Here is a 22,674-nt window from a genome sequence, read left to right as displayed (position 1 = left end):
GGGAAAGGAGTAAAAGGAGAACTCTTTTCAAAATGCTTTGACTCTGTGAAAGGTTTTCTGGATTGACCTGCTGAATGGGTAGCTTTCGTCTCTGCTCATCTTTGCTCTGACATGAATACCTCAAAGGTGAGGTCACTTGTACTTTTCTTTTGTTTGAATGTCAAAGAGTTCTCTAAAGCTGGGTTTTCTGGCACTACAATGAACCTGCTTAGTCATTTTTCTGGGATTGTGTGACCAAAATTAAATGCTTTCAGTTGAAAGGATTAGGAGGAGGGAGAAGCCAAGAAAGAAAAAGAGGGAGAGAATTGTCCTTTAGCAAATTTTGAGTACAAAATTTGTAATTATATCTTAATTCCAGATAACTTCTTAATCTCATGCCTCCCCTTGCCATGTTTGAAGTAATTCATCTTTAATTTAGGGCTGCCTACTGCCTTATGACACATTCTTCATTTAGTAGACAAATATTTACCAAATATCTATGAAAGTCCACCAATCTAGAATAACCACTGAAATTAGTCATTGAAATTATTCAATGTTTAAATTAAAATTATCTTAGTACTAAAAAATTAGAAAGAAAATCTTACTTTTATATAACCCATCTAAGAATAAATATTACAAGGTATGACTTCCTGGTTAAGGAAATAAACAAATTTTCACTCGTGATCCATATGTTCACCCTGAGAAAGATTCATTTGATGTGAACCCTATGAAGGAATTTATCTGCTGAGATGGACCCCCGCCATGGCCAACCAAGGGCTCAAATTTTATGAATAATAAGAGCCTAGTGGCCATTTGCTGACAGGGACTTCTTACGTATCCAGTATACCAGGAAGAAACATACTAAAATCTCAGCTTCCAGCACTATGCCCCACTCGTTTACTCCGTTTGAGTCAACCCCTTCAGGGAAATCCTAGTTTCTGTCTTTCTGCCATCGAATTGAGACCTGCCTCATCCAGTCAGAACTTTACAATTTGGATGCCTCATTTACATAAATTGACCTAATTGGGAACTTGGGCAGGAACTTTTGCTCTAAAAGGCAGCCTCTCCTTTGTCTTGGGAAAACACAATTTAGGTTGCTACCTGAATCTGTGTCTTCTGGGCTACAGCTCCTTTTGCTCAAATAAATGCTTTTTATTCTTATTACAATCTAAAAGTTAATTTTGGTTTGCACATACATAAGACTGTAATTCAGTCATAATGATGTTTCTGATGTTAGAAGTTGAACAGTTCAGTGGGAAACCGTTCCTTTTGAAGATGAAAATTTTGTTGCAAAACAAGCTCCCTCTTTAGGAATGGTTCTCCATATCTAATTCAGAGAGAAGTTAGTTAGAAGATGGGTCTAGCATTTTCAAGCTTTAAAAATATTATCATTATTTTTCAGCCATTACTTCCTCTAAAGAGAAATCATTAGTCTTTCTCTAAAATTCTCTTAGAAATTCTCTGCGACTCTGGTAGCAATTTGTGTACATTGTGCTCCTTCTCTATAAGGCTAAATTCCTTATGAGAAAGATTTTTTTTTTTTTGTATTTCCCTGTGTTTCGTACATGGTAATGCTCAATAAATATCTACTGTTAACAAATAAATACACACATTAAATTCACCTCTATCCTCATTCATAAACTCTACTTTTTCAAGTATGTCCTTGAGAAATCCTTATCCTTGACTCACATCTCTTTGCCTTTGTTTATGCTGTTTCCTCTGCCCATGGTGCATGTCATCCTTGCTAATTCCTCCTCCAGCCTTCAAGCCCCAGTTCAAAAGACAACTTTTCTAAGGCAAAACCATTTGTACCCACTTATCTCTCATAGTATATTGGGTATAATTCCATTATGACATTTGTCACTTGTATTATAGTAGTTACTTAATACGTCTCTAGATTATGTATCCTAGAAGATGGGAGACTATTTTATTCATTTTTTCGAATCTTGAGCAGAAAGTGTTTGGCACACAGAAGAAACTCGGTAAATGTCAACTGAATGAGTTCACAATTGCCGGTGATCTTCATTAATAAGGTGAAGAATATGTTCATCGGTTCTTCCCTGTGCCCCAGTGGATCCTAGCTGTTTTAAAGATACTTTACATATTTGCAGATTGTTGTAGATACTTTTGTCTTGACACCAACCAAAGAGTAGTAGTCCAGAGTAACTTTAGATCCTTCCAGAAACACAGTAGAACTCAGAATTAGTACTACTTGAGGTAGTTATCAGAGCTCAGATTGTAGCTTCTGGTGTGGGGAAACTGCCTCTAGATTCTTTGACAAGATACAAAGATATAAGAGCATTATTACCCTTTCCAAATCATTGATGCCAAAAGGCACACCTCAGTTATATTTTCAATTATTTATCTAGGGCTTACTTTCCACTTTAACACCACCTGCTACCAATCCCAGGGAATATAATTTCTTCTCCTTTTCACATGTATAATTTTAACAGAATAAGAACCAGTACCCTTTAACTTTCAGAATCATATTTTTGTCCAGTTCTCTCGTGGATTAGGTATTCCTAGACAACCCATGTTTGTCTCACTTTAGCCTGCCTACACTCAGGTTTGGTTTTGAGACTGTGGGCCCAATACACTGGGATGGGGACAAGGCTTTATCACATTTCCCTAATTCCACAAAAGTTTTCCAAATGTCAGTCCTTTGAATACCACTTTTATACTTTTTTTCCATATCTGCATGCTATTAATATTGTCTTAATATTTTTCTTTAAATTGATTCATTATTTACTCAAATAAATATGCTCTTATCCTATGCAATGTCATCTATAAAAATCACAGGTTTGAAATCTTATAATCCTATGAAATAGATATTCATCATATACCACCAGTGGTTTTCACGCCACCGAGTTCCTGTGTCCAAAGTCCTGAGCTATCACACTTATTTCTTTGTTTATTATATTAATGATCTTTTCTTGGTTTGCTTATTACTTATTACTTCTTCCTTATCATTCTGTTCTGTTTTCTTTTAGTCAACTGTCCTATTTTAAATATACTTCATATGTATTACAGATACTTGTCTTACAAATGGGGATTATGGATTTAAGTATAGATGTGTGAAAAGAGCCCTAATAGCCCAAGTCCTGGTTCTAGCTCCCACAGTATACAACTTGAAATTTTAGCAATCACTCTGAGCCTCTATCTGTTCATGCTAGAATGACAACAGTGACCCAGATGCCCTCACTCTTTGAGGCTGTGATTTGAAACATATGAACCAAATATATGGTATTAATTCATTTACAAAGAAAAAACATTTTAGAACATCTAGTATAATAGACTAAGAAATATAAGAAATAGTCATCAGTTGTAGTATAATTCTGGCTTTTTAAAGTCAAAATATAAAGTCAAATGTCAATTGACAGTATTTTTCCAATTTTTTATAGAAAAATATATTCAAATGTTACCAAATGCAATATGAGCTAACCATGAATTCCAGAAAAAACATTCTGTATCAAAACCATGTGAAGCCGAGATTCTAGTGTTTAATTTCTGTTTGTTTTTAATATACAACTCTCTCTCAAAAGGCCATCAATACTAGGTAGAAGAACAAGTTCATTGAAACCATGGATGATTGCCCTTATTATCACAGCTGTTGTGCTGGTTCTAGCAATAATCATCGGTCTCCTTGTTTATTTTTTGGCATTTGGTAAGAATCAATCTCATTGTATTATTATAAAAATTTGAATATACACTCAACCTTAATATTTTCTAATATTTTAGAATTCAATTTTCATTTGCAACAATTTGTATAAGTGTACACATATTTTGCATGATGTAATATTAATTTGCATAAATGTATCTTTATCAGGGAAATAATAATCCTTTATGCATAAATTTGCTTCTGGCATTTATAATTTGACTTGGTGCACACAATAGTTCCTCTTGAGCAATGCAATAGATTTATATCTTATGTTATTTTATGATTTAACAATACTTAATGTACTGAAAATAAAAAATTACTTTAGGAGCAATTCTAACTTCAAAGTCAACTTATTGCGTCAGGACACAAGTGACTAGCACATGACTATGAGAATGTGTGATCTTAAAAAAGGAAGAAGGCAGTACTGGCAATAGCTACTGAATGTTTAATTCTCAGGAGTTCATCACTTATAGAACTTTTTTACATGTCATCCCCTCTATTTCTGATATTTATACAACTTATATGAACTAAGAAGAAACCAACCATTTTTGTTATCCCTTCCAGATCGGAAATTTCACTATTACCAAATCTCCTTTCGGATCCCCAGTATTGAATATAATCCTGATTTTTCAGTAGAACACTCAAAATTTAGGACTGACCTGGAACAAAAAATCAAAAATGAAGTAAGTCTAAACTTTACTGGCATCATTTCTACCCTGACAATACTATTAGGAAGAAGGTTGAAAAAAAGTAGGAAGAGAGTTGAGAACACGCCAAATTGCATCTATGTGAGCTTTGCCAGATAAAATACAGAATCCTCAGTTAAATTTTAATTTCAGATCCTCCAGAAAATATACTTATTCAATATTTTAAACATGCTTATACTAAAAAAAATCATATATTGTTTATCTGAAATTAAACATTAACTGTATTTTTATTTGCTAATCCTGGCAACTCTAACCAATATTATCTCAGGAAAAATGGGAAAATACGTTGGACAAAGGATAATTGCACCAGAGACGGAACAACGTAAGCCAAACAAAAAAATAAATAGTTTGAATACAAACATATATGGAGGGAGGGAGGTGGGGGAGAGCCAGGGTGGGGGAGAAAGAGAGAGAGAGAGGGAGAGAGGGAGGGAAGGAGGGAGAGAGGATAGCTGGAAACATGATTTAATCATTCAGGCACCAACAACATTACCAGAAATCATTTATTAAGCACCTACTGTGTGTATAACCCTGATACATTTCTCACTAGGCAACTCTACTAAACATTTATTCCTGAAAATATACCATAGAAACATACAGACTACCACTGAAGATTGCAGTTGTACAGCTTCTACTAAGCTTAGCATGATCAAAGATGACAGATTATTCTTGCCAGGTTCAGAAATATTTCATTAGCTATTTTCCAAATAAAAGTAGAAGCTGATGAAATGAATTGAAAGATGCAAATAAGTGAGGTTGGCTTGTCTTTTCAAAAATACATACTAAAAAATTTTGATTAGGAAAAAAAATCAGGACAAGTTATAGAATATTTTGTTACAGGAAGTGATATATTAAATTAGAAACAGTTTAAGTTTTGAAGTTAGGACATCTAAATTCATATCTCAATTTTACTCTTTGTCAGCTGATCGACTTTGCAAAATGTACTAACCCCTCAAGGTTTCAACTACAAAATAGGGATAATCTCACCCCCCCTGTCTGAGTTATTCTGAGAATCAGTTAATGTTGTGAATAAAATGTACAAAAAGTAATATCTAAATAAATGTTAGCATCTGTTTTCTGTAATCTCACAGAACTTTTCATACACCTCTGCTAGAGCACTTACCATCCTGCAACATCATTATTTTATATGTCTATGTTCCTGTAGATTTTTGAGGGGCTAAGTCTACTTATTCTTATAATCCTGGTCCTGTCACAGTGTCTGCCACATGGCAGGACCATAAAAATACTCATCGAGGAGATGACTAGTAAATAAATGGCCAATTTACTAGTATTGGCCCTGTCCTCTAGACAGCGGTCCCCAACCTTTTTGGTACCAGGGACCGGTGGTCCTATGAGAATCTAAAGCCTGATGATCTGAGGTGGAGCTGAGACAGTGATGTTAGCAATGGAGAGCGGCTGCAAATATAGATGAAGCTTTGTTAGCTCACCCGCAGCTCACCCCCTGCTGTGTGACCTGGTTCCTGACAGGCCACAGACTGGTACCAGTCCACATCCAGGGGGTTGGAGATCCCTGCCATATAGGATTTGTATAGTTAACTGTACAAACAAGGAGAGAGACTCAGGTCCACTTTGGAGATCCCTGCTCTAGAGCATAAATGACGACAACATAAAGAAGTACAGTAATTTAGACGAGGATTTGGCAATTTTTTTTCTGTAAAATACCAGATAGTAAATATTTTCAGCTTTGCAGGCCGTATAGTTCCTCTACAATTATGCAAAACTGTCATTATAGTGCAACTGCAGCCATGGGCGATATGTCAACAAATAAGTGTGGCTATGGTCCAAGAAAACTGTATTATGGACACTTAAAGTTAAATTTTATAAGATTTTTAGATGTCACAAAACATTATTCTTCTTTTGAATTTTTTCTTCTATGAAGATAACGTGAAGAACATTCTTAGATGATGAGCACACAAAAACAAATGGCTGACTAGAGTTCTCCTAAAGGCTATAATTTGCTGACCACTGATTTAGACCGTAAGTTACAGTTCTAGCAATCATTTTTCTAGCAGACATGATTAAAACCAATACCTAAAATAAAATGTAAAGACTTCTTGTGGAGTTTGATAATTTAGACTATTTATATGCTCAATTGCCATGAGCAATACATGGTTCACAAAGCTGTGATTTAAAGAGAAAAAACAAAAAATAATGAAATTGAAAAGAGAATGGAAGGAGAAAGGCAGAAAACATAGTAATTATATAAAATATAAATATTACGTATAATATAAATATAGGTAAAAAATCCAGAAGTACATATACTAAAAAGTATAAATAGCAGGTTCTCTATACAGTGATTTTGAAATTATTTCAATGTTTTTTATTATAGTTTGCTGTATTGCTTGCTTTTTATAACTTTTTATGATGAATATGTATTAGTTTTGTCATATAAATGTACATGTGTGTAAAAAACCTATTTCATGAAAAGACAAATTTTTCTTCATATTCAGGTAGAAGGAAAACACATGGTCATTCGTTTTTAAATAACTATTGATTTCTCAATAAACTTATGCTACCAACCTATCCAATATGATGTGACATGGTACTTCACCAGAGAAAATGTCACAAATCAAATCAGATGAATGAAAAGCACTGTTTAACATACACCCATTTCACAATTTGGCAGCTCTTCTCTTCTGATTTGTGGAAATAATGAATCAAGACTCAGATTTACTTAAGATTTGGCATATGATCAGTCTTTTCTTATGAGAAGCCAGGTTGATGAATCACTAGTAATAACTAGGTTTATAAAACCACAGACTCTGTTACAAGCTGTGGTTTTAGTAAGAAACAATTTCTTCTAGGAATTTATATTCCAGAGAAATTATCCTATATTAGAAGTCTAAAATGACACATAAATGGCATATATAGTCTAATTTTATTCTAAGTAATCATTTCATGCATTTTTCTTGATTATATTCATTTTAAAGAAGTACCCAATAAATATACATTCTCTTCTCACTCATTTATCATAGGATAAAAATAAAGCCTAAAAACTTTCCCTAAAGTCTAAAATACTGATTCTTTAATCACATTCCTGAGGATGATAACTGAGTTTGAATGATAATGGGTGAAAAGTCCATATATATCAAGTTTTCAAAGAAAGTCTCTGTGCCTCTAACTTCATATATATTTTATACTGGCTGTTGAAATATTTAGTTTAATTCAGCTCTTCGTATCAGCCATCTTTGACTTTGTGACAAATTGTTCAAACATCAACATCCAATTGTAGGGATGACCTGTATAACTACAGGATTATGCCCAAATGAGTTTTCTGTGGATAGCCGTAAACAAATTTAGAAGCAAATGTTATTTGAATCACTGCAGGTTTTATACAAGCATTTTTGTGATATATTGAAATGTGTGAAATTCATATTAACAAAGTTATATATTGTTGTTTTTTTTTCCTTTTCTCAGATAGACATGATTTTTCAAAGATCCAGTTTAAATCGTCATTATATCAAGTCTCATGTTGTCAACCTTAGGTAATCACAACGTCATTATATCAAGTCTCATGTTGTCAACCTTAGGTAATCGATTTGTATGATGAAAAAGCAACTTTGTATTATTTATTCTTCAATTATTCGCTTTGTACACAGGATCTAAATATCTTAGAAATATCAAGAACAAAAACAATTTGATATTATTACATTTAATTGTTTTTCCTCCTGTACAGAGGACCTATAATAGGGGGAGAGAGAGGACCTATAATAGAGGGAGAGTTTCTTAACTTAGGTAGAGATGAAATATATTCTATTGGTTGTCCTTTAAGACTTGTATCTCAGTTAAAGATTCTCAGGATCATTAAAAACTCTTCTCAATTTTACTTAAATTTTAAACAACATATATTATGAATTTTAAAAATATATATACACACATGTAACCACAGAGTTGATGGATTTAACAAGTGCTTCCACTTTATTTTTTCAGAAGAAAAAAATTCTAGAACTCTCAGTTACTCTCCCCTACCTGTATATGATCAAGTTTTACAGAGAGTAATTCAGGTATTAACACATATAATTAAGGAAAGGGGAAAATTTTCATGATAATAAAATGTATAAAATATTTATGCTGTATTTTCTTGAAGATATAACTAACATTTAAATAATAAGGTATAAAATAATAATTACTACAGCTAAGACCTCATTCATTTATTCTGGTGTTTTTGTTTTTCAGGTCAAGCAATGATGGTTTGAAAACAGATGTACTGCTTAAATTTCAGTTTGTTTCTAACAATGCACACACCATAAAAACGCAAGCTGATAACATTTTATATCAGAAGCTGAAACTAAATGAAAGCTTGTTGAAGAAAGATACATCATTATCTTATCTTAGAGGCAAGAAATATCATTTTTCTTCCCTTGTTCCAGCTCATCATTTTAACAATCTTCTCATCTATAGAGAAACATCTTTATTTCACCATAAAATGAAACCTCTTTTCCTTTTTAAGTCTCCCATTTACTTGATAATAAACAAATTTCCACACAACCAATACCAAAGATTATCTTCCTTTGTTTAACATGAAAATAATTATGAAATGAGAATTATATGATAATCTAAATAGTATTTCCTTTCTTTTAAGAGATCTTTGGAATTGTTTAAGTTAATTCAGCATGCATGTGATGAAAACCTACACGCAGCTACTATACTTATCATGACTCCTCGTGTTACCTCATTATAGCCACACTCATCCCCTGTGCCCGTCTATAGCCCCTGGCAACCCCACTAATCCATTCTCTATTTATATAATTATTTTGTTTCATGAATGTTACATAAATGGATCATATACTTTATATCCTTTTGAAATTGGCATTTTTTTTCATTCAGGATAATTTTCTTGAGGTTCATCCGTGTTGCCCTATCTATACTGTGTTCCTTTTCATTACCGAGTAGTATGTCATAGTATTTCACAGTTTGTTTAACCATTCATCCATTGAAGAACATCTGGTTAATTTCAAGATTTTGGCTACTACAATGAAGGTGCTAGGAACATTTTTGTACAAGTTCCTATGTGAAAATAACCCTCTATTCCTCTAAATGCCCAAGAGCTCAATTGCTGTGTCACATGGTAAATCGATTTTTTTTTTTTTTTAATTTGAAAGGAACTACCAAACCACTTTACAGAGTGGCTGTACCATTTTGCATCTTTATCAGCAATGTAAGAGTGACCCAGTTTCTTTGCATCATTGACAGAATTTATATTTTCACTATTTTTCATCTTAGCCTTTCTGATAAATGTGTAGAGATATCTTATTGTGGCTTTAATTTGTATATTTATAATAACTAATAATACTGAACATCTTTTTATGTATTTGTCATCTGTATATCCTCCTTGATGAAATGTCTGTGCTGAGTGTTTTTTGTAATTGCTTTTTATTTTAAAAATGTCATTGGACGTTGTTCCATAGTGTAGCGGTTAGCACATCTGCTTTATACTCAAGAAAAGTCCTGGGTTCATGCCCCAGTGGAGCTGCAATCCATGGTCTTCGGCCATGCCACCCTGAAGAAGCCCCATGTCTGAACTCAGAAGCTAAGCAGGGTTGGGCCTGATTAGTACTTGGATGGGAGACCACCTAGGAAGGCCAGGTGCTGTAGGCATAAATAATAATAACTAATAATAATAATAATAATAATAATAATAAAATGTTGGAAGTTTGAGAATCCTTTATTATAGATATAAGGCCTTTGTCAGATGTATAATTTGCAAATATTTCATCCTATAAATTTCTCTTTGCATCCTATAAACAGTCTTTCACAAGGTAAAAGTTTTTAATTTTGATAAGATCAAATTAATCCATCTTTCCTCTTATAGATTATGGTCTTTGTAATAAATCTAACATTTCCCATAGTTTTGGGTCCCTAACAATTTTCTCCTATGTTATTTTATATGTGTCACAATTTTATATATTTTACTTATACTTTTCAGATATTTTATGATTATTTCTATATATTTTATAGTTTTATATTATGATCTATAATACATTTTGAGCTAAGTTTTATATAGGCTGTGAAGTTTAGATAGAGGCTCTTTTTAATTTAATTTTTTTTTTTTTTTTGCTAATGGATATCCAATTGCACTCTTTATTGAAAAGTCCATCCATTCTCAATTGAATTCCTTTTGCTCCTTTGTCAAAAATTAATTGGAAATTTTTATGTAGATCTATTTGTGGATTCTCTATTCTGTTTCATTGATTTTTCTATCCTCCCCAAATCACTTTCTTATTACTGCAGCTATATAGCAAGACTTCACATAGGGAAGAATGATTTCTCCCACTTCATTTGTCTTTATCAAAATTGTATTGAATACTCTAGTTTCTTTCTTCATAAATTTTAGAATAATCTTGTCTGAGTCTACAGGAAACTAGCCAAGATTTCGATAGAAATTTTGCTAAACCTATAGATCGATTTGAGAAGAATTAATATCTTTACTATGTTAAGTATCGGTATTTTTAAAAAAAATTTATTATTATTTATGCCTACAGCACCTGGTCTTCCTAGATGGTCTTCCATCCAAGTACTAACCAAGACAAACCCTGCTTAGCTTCCGAGATCAGACGTGGAGCTTGTTCAGGGTGGCATGGCTGTAGACCACGGAACATGGCTCCGCTGGGGTGTGAATCCAGGATCTTCTGCGTGTAAAGCAGATGTGCTAACCGCCACACTCTGGAACCACGTCCAAGTATTAGTATTTTCTAACCCTTAGAATTTGAATCCTATACATTTTTGTTATATTTAACTGAATATTTGAGGGTTTTTTGGAGAAATTATAAATATTGTGGTCTTAAATTTTTATTTCCACTTGTTTGTCTTCAGTACATAGAAATGCAATTGATAATTTTGTATTGGTCTTGAATCCTGCAACATTTCTGAACTTGCTTATTAGTTTTAAGAATTTATTTTTGCAGATCCCTTGGAGTTTTCTATGGTGACAATTATGTTGTCTACAAATAGAGACAATTTTAGTTCTCTGAAATATAAATGCCTTTCATGTGATTTTTTTACCTTTTAATGTTTGATTTAATACATACAAATTCTTTAAACAATAAAAATAATCAGACAGTATCACAATCTGGAAATCTTTTAATATAGAAAACAGGTTTTTTTTAATTTTATTAAATTTATTGGGGCAACATTTATGTGTTTTTATTACCTTATGTAGTACAATGTTAAATAAGAGAGATGACAGTGGACATTTTTGCCTTCTCTCCAATCATAAAGAGAAAGCATTCAGTCTTTCATCTTTAAGTATGATGTTAGATATAGGTTTTTTTTGTAAATGCTCTTCAAGAAGTTGAGGAAGTATCCTTTTATTCTTAAACTAAGTTTTTATCATAAATAAGTGTTGCATTTTTTTACTGAAGTAAAATTTGCATAATGATATAAACTTTAATGATTTTAAAGTGTTCAATTCAGTGGTATTTAGTACACTATGTTGTGCAACTATCACCTCTTCCTAGTTTCAAGACATCTGTACCATCTCAAAAGAAAATCCTATACCCATTAAGTGGTCACTCCTCATTCCACCTTCCCCCAGTCTCTAAAAAGCACTGACTTTCTCTCTTTATGGATTTATCTATTCTAGAGGTTTCATACAAATGGGATCAGATAATATCTGACTTTTTGTATCCGGCTTCTTTCACTTACAATAATATTTTCAAAGTTCCTTCATATTGTAGGATGTATCAGTACTTCATTATTTTTTATGACTGAATAATACATCACTATATGAAAACACAACATTTTGTTTACCTGTTCATCAGTTGATGAACATTTGTGTTGTTTCCATTGTTGGGAAATTGTAAATACTACTACTATAAATATTAGCGTACAAGTATTTGTTTGAATACCTGTTTTCACTATTGTTGGATATTTATCTAGGAGTGAAAATGCTGGAAAATATGGTAATTCTATGTCTAACTTGTCAAGAAACTGTCAAACTGTTTTCCATGGTAGCTGCACTATATTTCATTCCTACCAGCAATGTATGAGGGTATTAATTTCTCCCAATTCTCACCAATACTTGCTCTCTTTCAATTTTTAAATTTTGGCCAACTTAGGTATCAAATTTTGTTGAATGCATTTTCTCCGTCAGTCTACATCATCATAAAAGTGTTTTTGTCTGTTGAGGTGGTAGATTAATTGATTTTCAAATATTGAACCAGACTTTCATATCTGGAATAAGCCCCATTCATCATTGTATATTATTATTTTTTATACATCATTGGATTCAATTGGCTAAAATTTTGTTGAGAATTTTGCATCTAACTTCATGACAGATATGTTTTCTTTTCTTGTTGATTTAGTCTTAGTGTCATCAAATGAATTAGGAAATACTAGCCTCATCAAATGAATTAAGAAATGTTTCCTTTTCTTCTAATTTCTGGAAGAGATTGTGTAAATTGGTGTTAATTCTTATGTTTTGCAAAATTCTTGAGTGATGCCATCTCGGCCTGAGGATTCCGTTTTTGATAGATGTTTTTTGTTGTTAAAACTTTGACTTCTTTAGTAGTAAGACTATTCAGGTTGTCTTCATCATCTTTGCTGAGTTTTGGTAGTTTTTGGTTTTCCAAGAAATTTTTTTATTTTTCTAAGAATATAAAGCTCTTCACAGTATTATTTTACTAACCTTTAAGGGCTCCACTCTTTTGTGATAACCCCTCATTTCATTCCTAATATTGGTGATTTTTGTCTTCTCTACTTTTACCTTTTTGTCATTCTTTTCAGAAGTTTATCAGTCTCATTGATTTTTTTCATACAACCAGTATTTTTTTGTTTTATTAACTTTTCTATGTTATTTTTCTGTTTTCAATTTTATTGATCAAAATTTTGACCTTGGTTGATTTTTCTCATCATTATGTCTTTCTTCCTTACTTTAAGTTTATTTTGCTCTTCTTTTTCTAGTTTCTTTAGGTAAGAACTGGAAGTATTGATTTGAGATCATTTCTCTTTTCTAATGTAAGCATTTAATGCTGCAAGTTATCCTCTCTATAAAGCTTTATCTGCATCTCACAATACTTGCTATATTGTATTTTAATATTTACTCTATTCTATGTAATTTCTATTTTCTTTCAGACTTCCTCTTGAATCTATAGATAATTTAGCAATGTATTGTTTGATTTCCAAGTGTTTGGAGATTTTTCCATTATCTTTATGTTATGGATTCCTAGTTTGACTCCATTATAAACAGAGAACATATTTTGTCTAATTTAATTTCTTTTAAATGTGCAGAAGATTATGACCCAGGATATGGTCTATGCAGTGGGCCTGGGCCCACTTATGTCACTGAGTGGATGCAGATTGATATAACTATGGATATATCAGTTTTCCAGCTGGTTGGGAAGTGGATATTGGAATGATCAAGGGTTCTCTGCTGTCACTACTGCTGACAGAATGGATTGCCAGCCCTGGGTTGTGAAGCAGAAGGTTTGGGCTTCCTAATATGCCTTTGTTTCACTTTCTCTTTCCTAGTATTTGGATAGAGAGAAAAGATGTTTCTTATCTTTTTCTCCTTCTATGCTTATTGGTAGTTCCAAATTGTAGGACTTTCTCAGTCCCCAGTGCATAGTATATATGAGATAGAGAAAACCCAGGAAACTCTCCTCAAATTCTGAAGTCTCTAGCCATTCTGCTTTCTTCCTTCAAGTTTTCAGAGTTCTTTTATTATTATCTGATAGATAATTTTCAGAGTATTTCATTGTATTTATAGAAACAAATCAAGGAAATGTGAAACGTGAGTCTATTTTTGTCTAATCTTGTTCTAGAACTAGAATTATTCAACCTCTTTTATCCTGCAGATAGAATACATCTGTTAGATAATGTTCATATATGAGATATAGCATCATAACAGTTTATCAATAGTTTCTGAATAGATAGTAATTAATCTAAGTTGTGATTAGCTGTGAACTAACCTCCCTCTCTCACTGATCCATAACCTACAGAGGGTGACACTAAACTATAACTGATCTAACAGTGAAATGGTTGCAGTACAAGCTTTTGACCTCAAGAACTATTAAATCGTGTTCTTAATAGTTTGCCTCATAATATTATTGTGATAATATAATAAGTAAGTAATGTGAAATGTTTGTTACAATCCCTGGTAAATAAAACTCAATACATTATTAGTTATAATTACTGCCCATTTACTCATTTAGCAAGTATTTATTGAGAATCTATTTGTGCCAGGAACCAAATTCTCTGTCTTGATAAAGCTATCATTCTAACTGGGGTAAGAAAGATAATGATACGTTAAACAAGACAATATCCAATAATATGAAACTCCATGCAAAAAATAGAGAGTGAAAAGCTAATTTAGATTTGGTTGTCATGGAAGACCTCTCTGAGGAGGGAATTTTTAATCTGGGATCTGAATGACAATGGGGAACCAACCATAAAAAAGGCCAGTGGAAGAGCATTCCTGGCAGAAGGAGAAGCTAGAATAAAGAAAAGGCAGGAACACCTTGGCACAGTCAAAAAACAAGAAAGCCAAGGTAGCTGTTGCGTTGTGACTAAGAGCAAGAGCAGTTCACCATGAGAACAAAGACAGGAATGGGGACCATGTCATGCAGCTACAGGTAGGAAGTTTGTGTTTATTCTAAAGGCCAGGGAAGCCATTAGGGGATTGTTATTATTGGCAAAATCTAATTCTAAGAGATTTACTCTAATAAACTACTAAGCATAGTTCCCTGCGATGAATTCTGTTTCTCTTTAGAGTCTGACCTACATTAAAGACTCATTAATTCTCAGGCTTACTAAAACTTCACACTAACTTTCATTAACGAAATGTGGGTCTAGACTGCTTATTATACTAGCTGGCATAAGAAACAATTCATATAATTTTGAGGAATAGCCACTGATAATGCTTTTTTCTATTACTTTATGAAAAAAATGACTAACATGTTTTGAGGATTTATTAGTACATTGGTGGGGTTTGATTTTACAGGGAGTGTCTGTGGACAGGTATCTAGGATGGTTTTGAATGCCTTTACCATAACACTACTGTGTGAATGAGGACAGAAGGAAAGGGTATTCACACATGTGGTAGTACACATGTAAAAGTGGTCCTAAACCCTCTTCTGTTTAACTTATATTTTAATAAATTGGTATGGCATGAATTAATTATATGCAAACAATATCTTTCTCTATGCATGTGATTTTATAATCATGAACCTGTATTTTCCTAGAGTCCACAAACAATAGTTAGAAGAGTAATTTATATCTAGCCCTCTCCTTTTGTAGGATTTTATTTTATTGCTTTTAATTAAGAATTTTCTGATGAATTTGGTTTCTTCAAACTAGAAATACTCATGTCATGTAGGTATATATTTTAAATTATAATTGTTTTATTGCTGAGCAATCATTTTGTGTTTTTTTTCCAGATATGAATGAAGCACAAGCAGAGCATATTTTGAACAGCTGTAAGTTCAAGAATGTCACTGAGATGTTTATAAATCAAGTAATAAAATTCGAAACACTTTTAGAGTTTCTCTGTGCCCATGTTTACTATTTCCCAAAAGTATATAATATCTCCAAATGGATACATGATTTAATTCTCCTCAAGGAAAAAATAAATTACTACTAATAGTTGGAAATATTATATGGACTCCTTGGAAATAACTTGCTCTTCTTTACAGAAAGTTTCACTGATGACTTCTTTTCACATTTCCCTTTCAATTTATCTTATTTATTTTATTTGGCTCGCTTTGTTAAAGTAGAAAATTCTGCTTAGAATTAAATAGCACCTACCAACTTTAATATGTGAATGTGACATTTATACTATAGTAATGTGATAGTTGTAATATTAGAAAAGTGTTTTAAAATAGTACAAATGGTATTTTTCTGCAATAGTACAAATGGTATTTTTCCATACATTTCACACTCAAAATTGTCAAACATTACTGAGACAAAACTGCTGCATATAAGAACATGACTCAGAAAAACATTTAAAAAAATTAAATGAAATCGCTTTAAATACATCAGGGGGGTTTTAAAGATTTTATTTTTTAAATTGAATCTGTTTTCAATGTGAATAATCATTCTATCATATGATTTTGATTATTTTTTAAGGCAAGGCAAACCTAAAAATGTTTTTATCTTTAACTATGTGCCAGACATACCCACACACATTTATAACTGGAAATAACCATCTATTCTCTTGCGACAGGTTGTGGTTTAGGAAGGGAGTCTCCAACCATGGAAAGAATTGCTGATGGATATGTTGCAAGGAAAGCTGATTGGCCATGGCAAGCCAGCCTGCAAATGGATGGCATCCATTTCTGTGGGGCATCTCTGATAAGTGAGGAGTGGCTCCTGACTGCTGCTCACTGCTTTGACACGTAAGTCCTCGGTCTGTATCAATAAGCTCAGAAATTTCACCTGTTTTTCTCACATTCACTTCCCGTAATTCTCATCCCTTTGTCGTTAATCATCTTAGGCCCCCCAGTGGTACTCGTGATTGTCTGTCAGGCTTAGAAAAAAGAAACAATTACTGAGAAATAGTAGAAAATATTAGATAGAGAATCTCCAGTTCCAATTGAATATATATTCTCCAACAATCTCAACTTTAAGAACAAGCCAACACTGTCAAATTTTAAACAAATGCACCAGTTTTCCTGAGATACATTGTGAATTTTTTAAAACGTTGCCAATAGAATCCCAACTCACAAACTTACATCTGATTATCCCACATGAATAACTTCGGTGCTGTGCTTTTATTTTTTATATGCTTTTTGAAGATTTAACATACGGGACATTTGGAGACTATAAAGTGACACAGTAACTCTAGTGGAATATAAAATGGGAAAATATTCTAGATAAAATTTTAACCTAAAAGGATGAGAAAACAATATATAAAGCATAGCTCTAATTTTACCATCTCCCTTCTTCTCTCTCTCTCTTTCTCTGTCTCTGTCTCTCCCATCCTCTCTCCCTCCCTTACCTCTCCCTCTGCCTTCCTCCCCTTCTCTCTACATAACTATACATACCTACATTTATATAACTATTCAGGGATATAAGTGTGTATGTGTGTATATATGTGGGTACATGTCTAATTTTTATTTATTTATATTTTCTTCAACTAATATGTATTACTTTTATAATGTATTGCTTTCTTTAAAAAAAAAATATCAACTCTCTCTGGAAGAGAGTAATTTAAGCTACATTAGAATGGTGGGGGTGGGGGAGGGGGATTGTCACCAGCTAAATTAAAGTAAAGCAGCCCTAGAGGAGAACTTCAAACAAGAATGTGGGAAGATCCCAATCAACTATCATCTTAAACAATTTGCCCTTCTCTAACCCTTATGTCCAATGCTCATCCAGAGTCCTGGACAACTTTAGATCATAAATGAACCAACTATAATCCTTTTAATCTGTGATCAGTTACAAAAACCCCAAACTCTGGACGGCTAGTTTTGGAACAACTCTAAGCCCTCCACTAATGAGAAGAAAGGTGCAGTCAATTATCGTTCATGAAAACTATGCTGCCCATAAGCATGATGACGACATCGCTGTGGTGAAGCTCTCCACTTCTGTCCTATTTTCTGATGAAGTACACAGAGTCTGTCTCCCAGATGCTAATTTTGAAGTCTTACCTAAGAGTAAAGTGTTTGCCACTGGATGGGGAGCTTTAAAAGCAAATGGTGAGTATCTCAGTAAAAAAATTCAAGCAAAAAAATGAAACCCTTCATTTGAGTGGACATATAAAATAAGATACTAAATCAAAATACAGAAAATAAGAGGTTAAGATATAAAATCAATATATCCTATGAAAAATATGGCAAAAACAACAAACAAAAACCCAGATATGGTGAATTATGAAAACTTTGGCTATTACTATTATATATTATTATTATATATTATACCATATCAAGTTTATTATTTTCTTTATAAGTTATTTCAGAAACTATAGAGATTCTGCTATGGTTGCATGATTCTTAAAGTATGTGACTTGGAAGCAATAGCAAAGATAATCTTCTGCAATGTCTCATGCAACTAAACAGAAATAGCCTTAAGCAAGCAATTTGAATGTCATTTCTGACACTAAATATTAAACAGAGGGCTTCTGATCCATGTATCTATGGAATAGTTTTTGAGCTAGTGATTTTTATAAAGTTGATAAATATGACATTTTACTACACTTAATAATACACAATAACTACAGATAGACCTTTAGATCCTAATATGAGTCTCCTATGTCTCTTGGTGCTACTTTTTTACATATGGTTTAATCTGCCCTTTGGATTCTTGTTCCAGGCTCTTACTATGAAGTTATAGTCTTATTTATGTACTTGTTCAAAGTATAGCTTTTATCTACTGAGTCTTTATCAATTGATTTATATAGAAGTCTACTTCCCTTCAATATGCATTCCAAAATTCTGACATTGGGTCCAGGTTTATATGCTTTTGTTACAGTCCAAGAGTTCTTTTCCTTATCTCTGAGGGATCTGCTTTGTTTTATAGGCAATGGTGATGAGTATGAAGAGGAATTAAACCCTTTGGGATTAGAAAAACCACTTATGGGTTGGATAGAAACAGATAACATCAACCACTAGGGCAGAATCATTGTACTTCCTCTAGAATCTAATTAAACTTAATATCACTCTCTCTCAGAGTAGTAGTTTGGGAGTGATTTGGGACATTTTCATGAATTATTTAATGTCCAATAGTGTTTAGATTACTGAGTATTGGTCTATCTACTGTAAGAAGTTCCAAGAAGTTCATGAATAACATCATGAATTTGTTAGACATCAGTCCAAGATTAAGTAATAGATATTTGACTATGGTTTTTTCCTGCATTTTGAAACTGAAATAAGGACTATTGGGTTTTCTTCTCCTACCTCCCAAGATCTATCCCATTATATCTAATTAGAAATCTTATTACCAGACAGCTTGTAAAACAAAAGCATTCTATTCTGGATAGTTTCTATCTTGAATAGTTTGGAATAGTAAAATAGCTTATTATATTGTTAAGCATTTAAATTGACTTTTTAAAAGCTGAAATTAAAGAACTAAAAGCAATTGAAATTTAAAACTAAGTATCTTAGACCAATGAGCTAAATTAAAAAAATAGACACACAGAAATTAAAAGTAGTTGAAATACAGCTGAGTAAAGCCTGGGAATACCTATACATTTTAACTGCCAATTAAAGACTACAAAAGAGATAGTATTGAATATTGCTGGGCACCTACACAAATAAATAGTTGAGATTGTTTAAAAATATGTATAAAGAGCAGATGGTGAAGAAATTCTCTCACTGGAAGCATTTCAACCAGATTTAAAAATGAAGTGAAGAGAGAATTGTCATACAATGCCCCTCCCATGCTTACAAATGATAACTGAGGTGAAGAAACTCACTAGAGAATTTTCAGTGACTATAGAGGAGTCAGGCTTAGTTTTTCAGCAAGATGGTAAATCCTAAGTAAGTTAATTTACTAGTTATAAACAGAGAATTAGATTTATTTATGATGAATAACAAAATCCCTAGAAACATAAATTTTCTTTTAAAAAAGTTCTCGCAATCATCATCTATCATTAACACTGAAGTGCAGCTTTTAGACCATGATGGTTTTATATATAACCCTATTTCTCCAATAGCTTCCACTGACTGAAATCTTTAATGGGGCAAGGTACTGTCATAACTGATTGTTCATTACTTTTTAACCTTCACAATAAATATATGAGAGGTATTATTTTCTCCTTTTTACAGATGAGTAAAGTGATGCTTAGTAGGATTAAGTAACTTGTCCAAGGCCAAATAGCATATAAATTGTACAAAATGTACAAATTCATTTCTGCTGCCTCCAAAACCAGAGTCCTTAGCACAGAATTACCCTGACTTGTTGATCAAATTAAAAACACTGCCCTCCTTCATCCTCTCAATTGTCTTCGAACCTGTTACACAGAAGTCATCCAAGAAATATAACTTGAATATGATCAGAGTCTTACAACTTCCAGACATATGTTTTATCATTGATCTATCCTTTGCAAGATGCAATTAACTATCATAAGCAGAAATGTGTAAATTCTTCATCTATTTATTTCTTCTTTAGGTCCCTTTCCTAATACTCTGCGACAAGTTGAAATAGAGATCATAAGTAATGATATATGTAATCAAGTTAATGTATATGGTGGTGCTGTGTCATCAGGAATGATTTGTGCTGGATTCTTATCAGGAAAACGTGATGCCTGTGAGGTAAGGATGGATTCAAATCTACAAAAATGGATTCGTTGAATAAAGATGAACTTACTAACCATAGACCAATGTCATTTCATGGCACTTTATAAAATTAAGTTGTGAAGGAGAGAGGAGAGTATAAAAAGAGGAAATGGAAGAATCATAATAAATACTCTTCATTTAACACCCTATTATTGTCCAGATCCATATGTAAGAATTATCACCAGCTGCAAGTTAGGATTCTGATTAGAGTTGAAGAGAATAGCTTTTGGTAAACCAGGGTTTTCACACTCTGTCTACTGAGCACTGAGGTGTACTAAGAAGCATGTGAAAGGAAGAGCGCTAAAGACACAAGACTAGACACCACACTTGCTTCAAACAGGATTATCTCTCTTATTTAAAAAAAAAAAAAGTCTGTAAGGGGCTCCCACATAATACTTCTTTTGAATGAATAGGTTCATTGCTAAAAGATAAAATTGTAGATCAGTTGTCCAAACCTTTGGTTAAAGATATCAGAGAAGTCCTCCTGATTCATACACTTCCAACCAGCTCACCAGGGCTACGGATTCCACCTTGGTTTGGAGCAAGATCCTTTGAGTGATAAATGATGCACATTGGCTTGGAGTGCCCTTTCAATACCTTCCTCCTCTCAAACCAACTGCTGCATAATGATACAGCATTATCTTCCTATCAACTGGTATGAGTGGAACAAGGTGAGAGCCAAACTCAAAGCAAGAGATTATTTTCTACCTAACAGAGTTAGGAGAGGCTTCATGAAGGAGGTGGCATTTAGTTGAGCCTCAAGTCATCATTTATACAAGAATTGTATGCCTAACTTAGGTTCAGTTTGCACTCTCTGTTTATATAGAGCAAAACTAAAAACTGTACAAGGATAAAATTGAAACCTTAGCTTTATTCACACTATCTTTTAGGTGAAGATATTAATAGAGATAAGCAGAGAAAATAAGATAATAACAGAGATAATAAGTAATAAATATAATTATCATATTAATACTAATAGCAAAAATAAAATTAGTTTTACATACTGCAATTCAAATATGAATTTATTAGACATTCAGGTGCTGATTAACTCTTATTCTGACATCCCTTTATTTATTACTTTGACAATATTTTTTCTTCTTCTCCAGGGTGATTCTGGGGGACCTCTGGTTATAGCACGTGATGGAAACATCTGGTATGTTATTGGAATAGTAAGCTGGGGAATGGACTGTGGAAAAGAAAACAAGCCTGGGATTTATACAAAAGTGACTCTTTATCGAGACTGGATTAAATCCAAAACTAACATGTAATGCAACAATCATCTCTACCTCCAAAATGTAAATGTCATGCATGGTCTCTAGCAAATTGTGTCTGGTATGTTTTACTATGTATATTGTCATTGAGTTCAAGATGCAAATAAGCGTGATCTGACAACTCTCCCCTTAAATATGAGGAGAGTAGGCTTTCTTTCACATTATCTAAAGTGATTTGCTGACCCTGAACATACAAAATATTGTCCACTCCACAAACATCTGCCATTGCTGCTAAGTATCTCTGATGACCTCCTGATCACCTTTCTGTCCCTACTACATACTTGCCATTTTAGAATAATCCAGTAGTTTAAGCAGATAAGTACCTACTGGCAAAGCATTCACTATTTTTACCCCTGACAGACAACACTGCTCTTCCATGATTCCACAGTTTTTATCTTCCTCATCAAATAATCCTTTTTAAGAATCTGTAGGTCCATGTAGTAGACAAATCAAGGTTCTCAGTTTGGGCCAATGCTAATACAAATTATGAAGGGGCACTAGACATGAAACCGGGACTTAAGAGCTGGCACTACAGTGAATCCTATCCCCTTTGCTCCCAGATGAACATTTAACCTCTCTATGAAACTTGAAAAAAACTGACATTTACACTTATACCTAAAAGTGCAGTTTTAAACAACTACACTAATATTTACTTTGGACAATGACTAAATCTTTGGACTGAACGGCAGGAGAACTGGAATTCCTTAGCATGGAATTTTGTTCTAAACTATGTAAAAATGCCTTTTGGCATTCAGAAAATAAAATCAAAGTTTCCTGGTCTTTTTGTTAGATGAGAATGAGAACAGACAAAGACTGAGTGAGAAGGA

The 22,674-nt window shown here is 33.0% G+C and overlaps 1 protein-coding gene and 1 pseudogene across 1 annotated transcript; both read left to right on the top strand.

Annotated features, from left to right (window-relative positions):
- Positions 1 to 3,513: 3,513 nt before the first annotated feature.
- Positions 3,514 to 21,844, top strand: LOC105292444 (transmembrane protease serine 11G-like; the record flags this gene model as incomplete). The annotated part of the gene is made up of 9 exons (XM_011360659.2): positions 3,514 to 3,643; positions 4,202 to 4,320; positions 7,783 to 7,850; positions 8,542 to 8,702; positions 15,741 to 15,779; positions 16,526 to 16,697; positions 17,740 to 17,999; positions 20,410 to 20,552; positions 21,683 to 21,844. Coding segments are annotated over 9 exons (1,254 nt in total), but the record flags the coding sequence as incomplete, so codon positions are not given.
- On the top strand, positions 9,848 to 9,963 carry LOC111740096 (annotated as a pseudogene).
- Positions 21,845 to 22,674: the final 830 nt, after the last annotated feature.

Source organism: Pteropus vampyrus, unplaced genomic scaffold (assembly GCF_000151845.1).
Source record: "Pteropus vampyrus isolate Shadow unplaced genomic scaffold, Pvam_2.0 Scaffold57, whole genome shotgun sequence".
Lineage (NCBI taxonomy): Eukaryota > Metazoa > Chordata > Mammalia > Chiroptera > Pteropodidae > Pteropus > Pteropus vampyrus.
The sequence above is the reverse complement of the archived record's forward strand: the minus strand, read 5'-3'. Positions and strand labels throughout refer to the sequence as shown.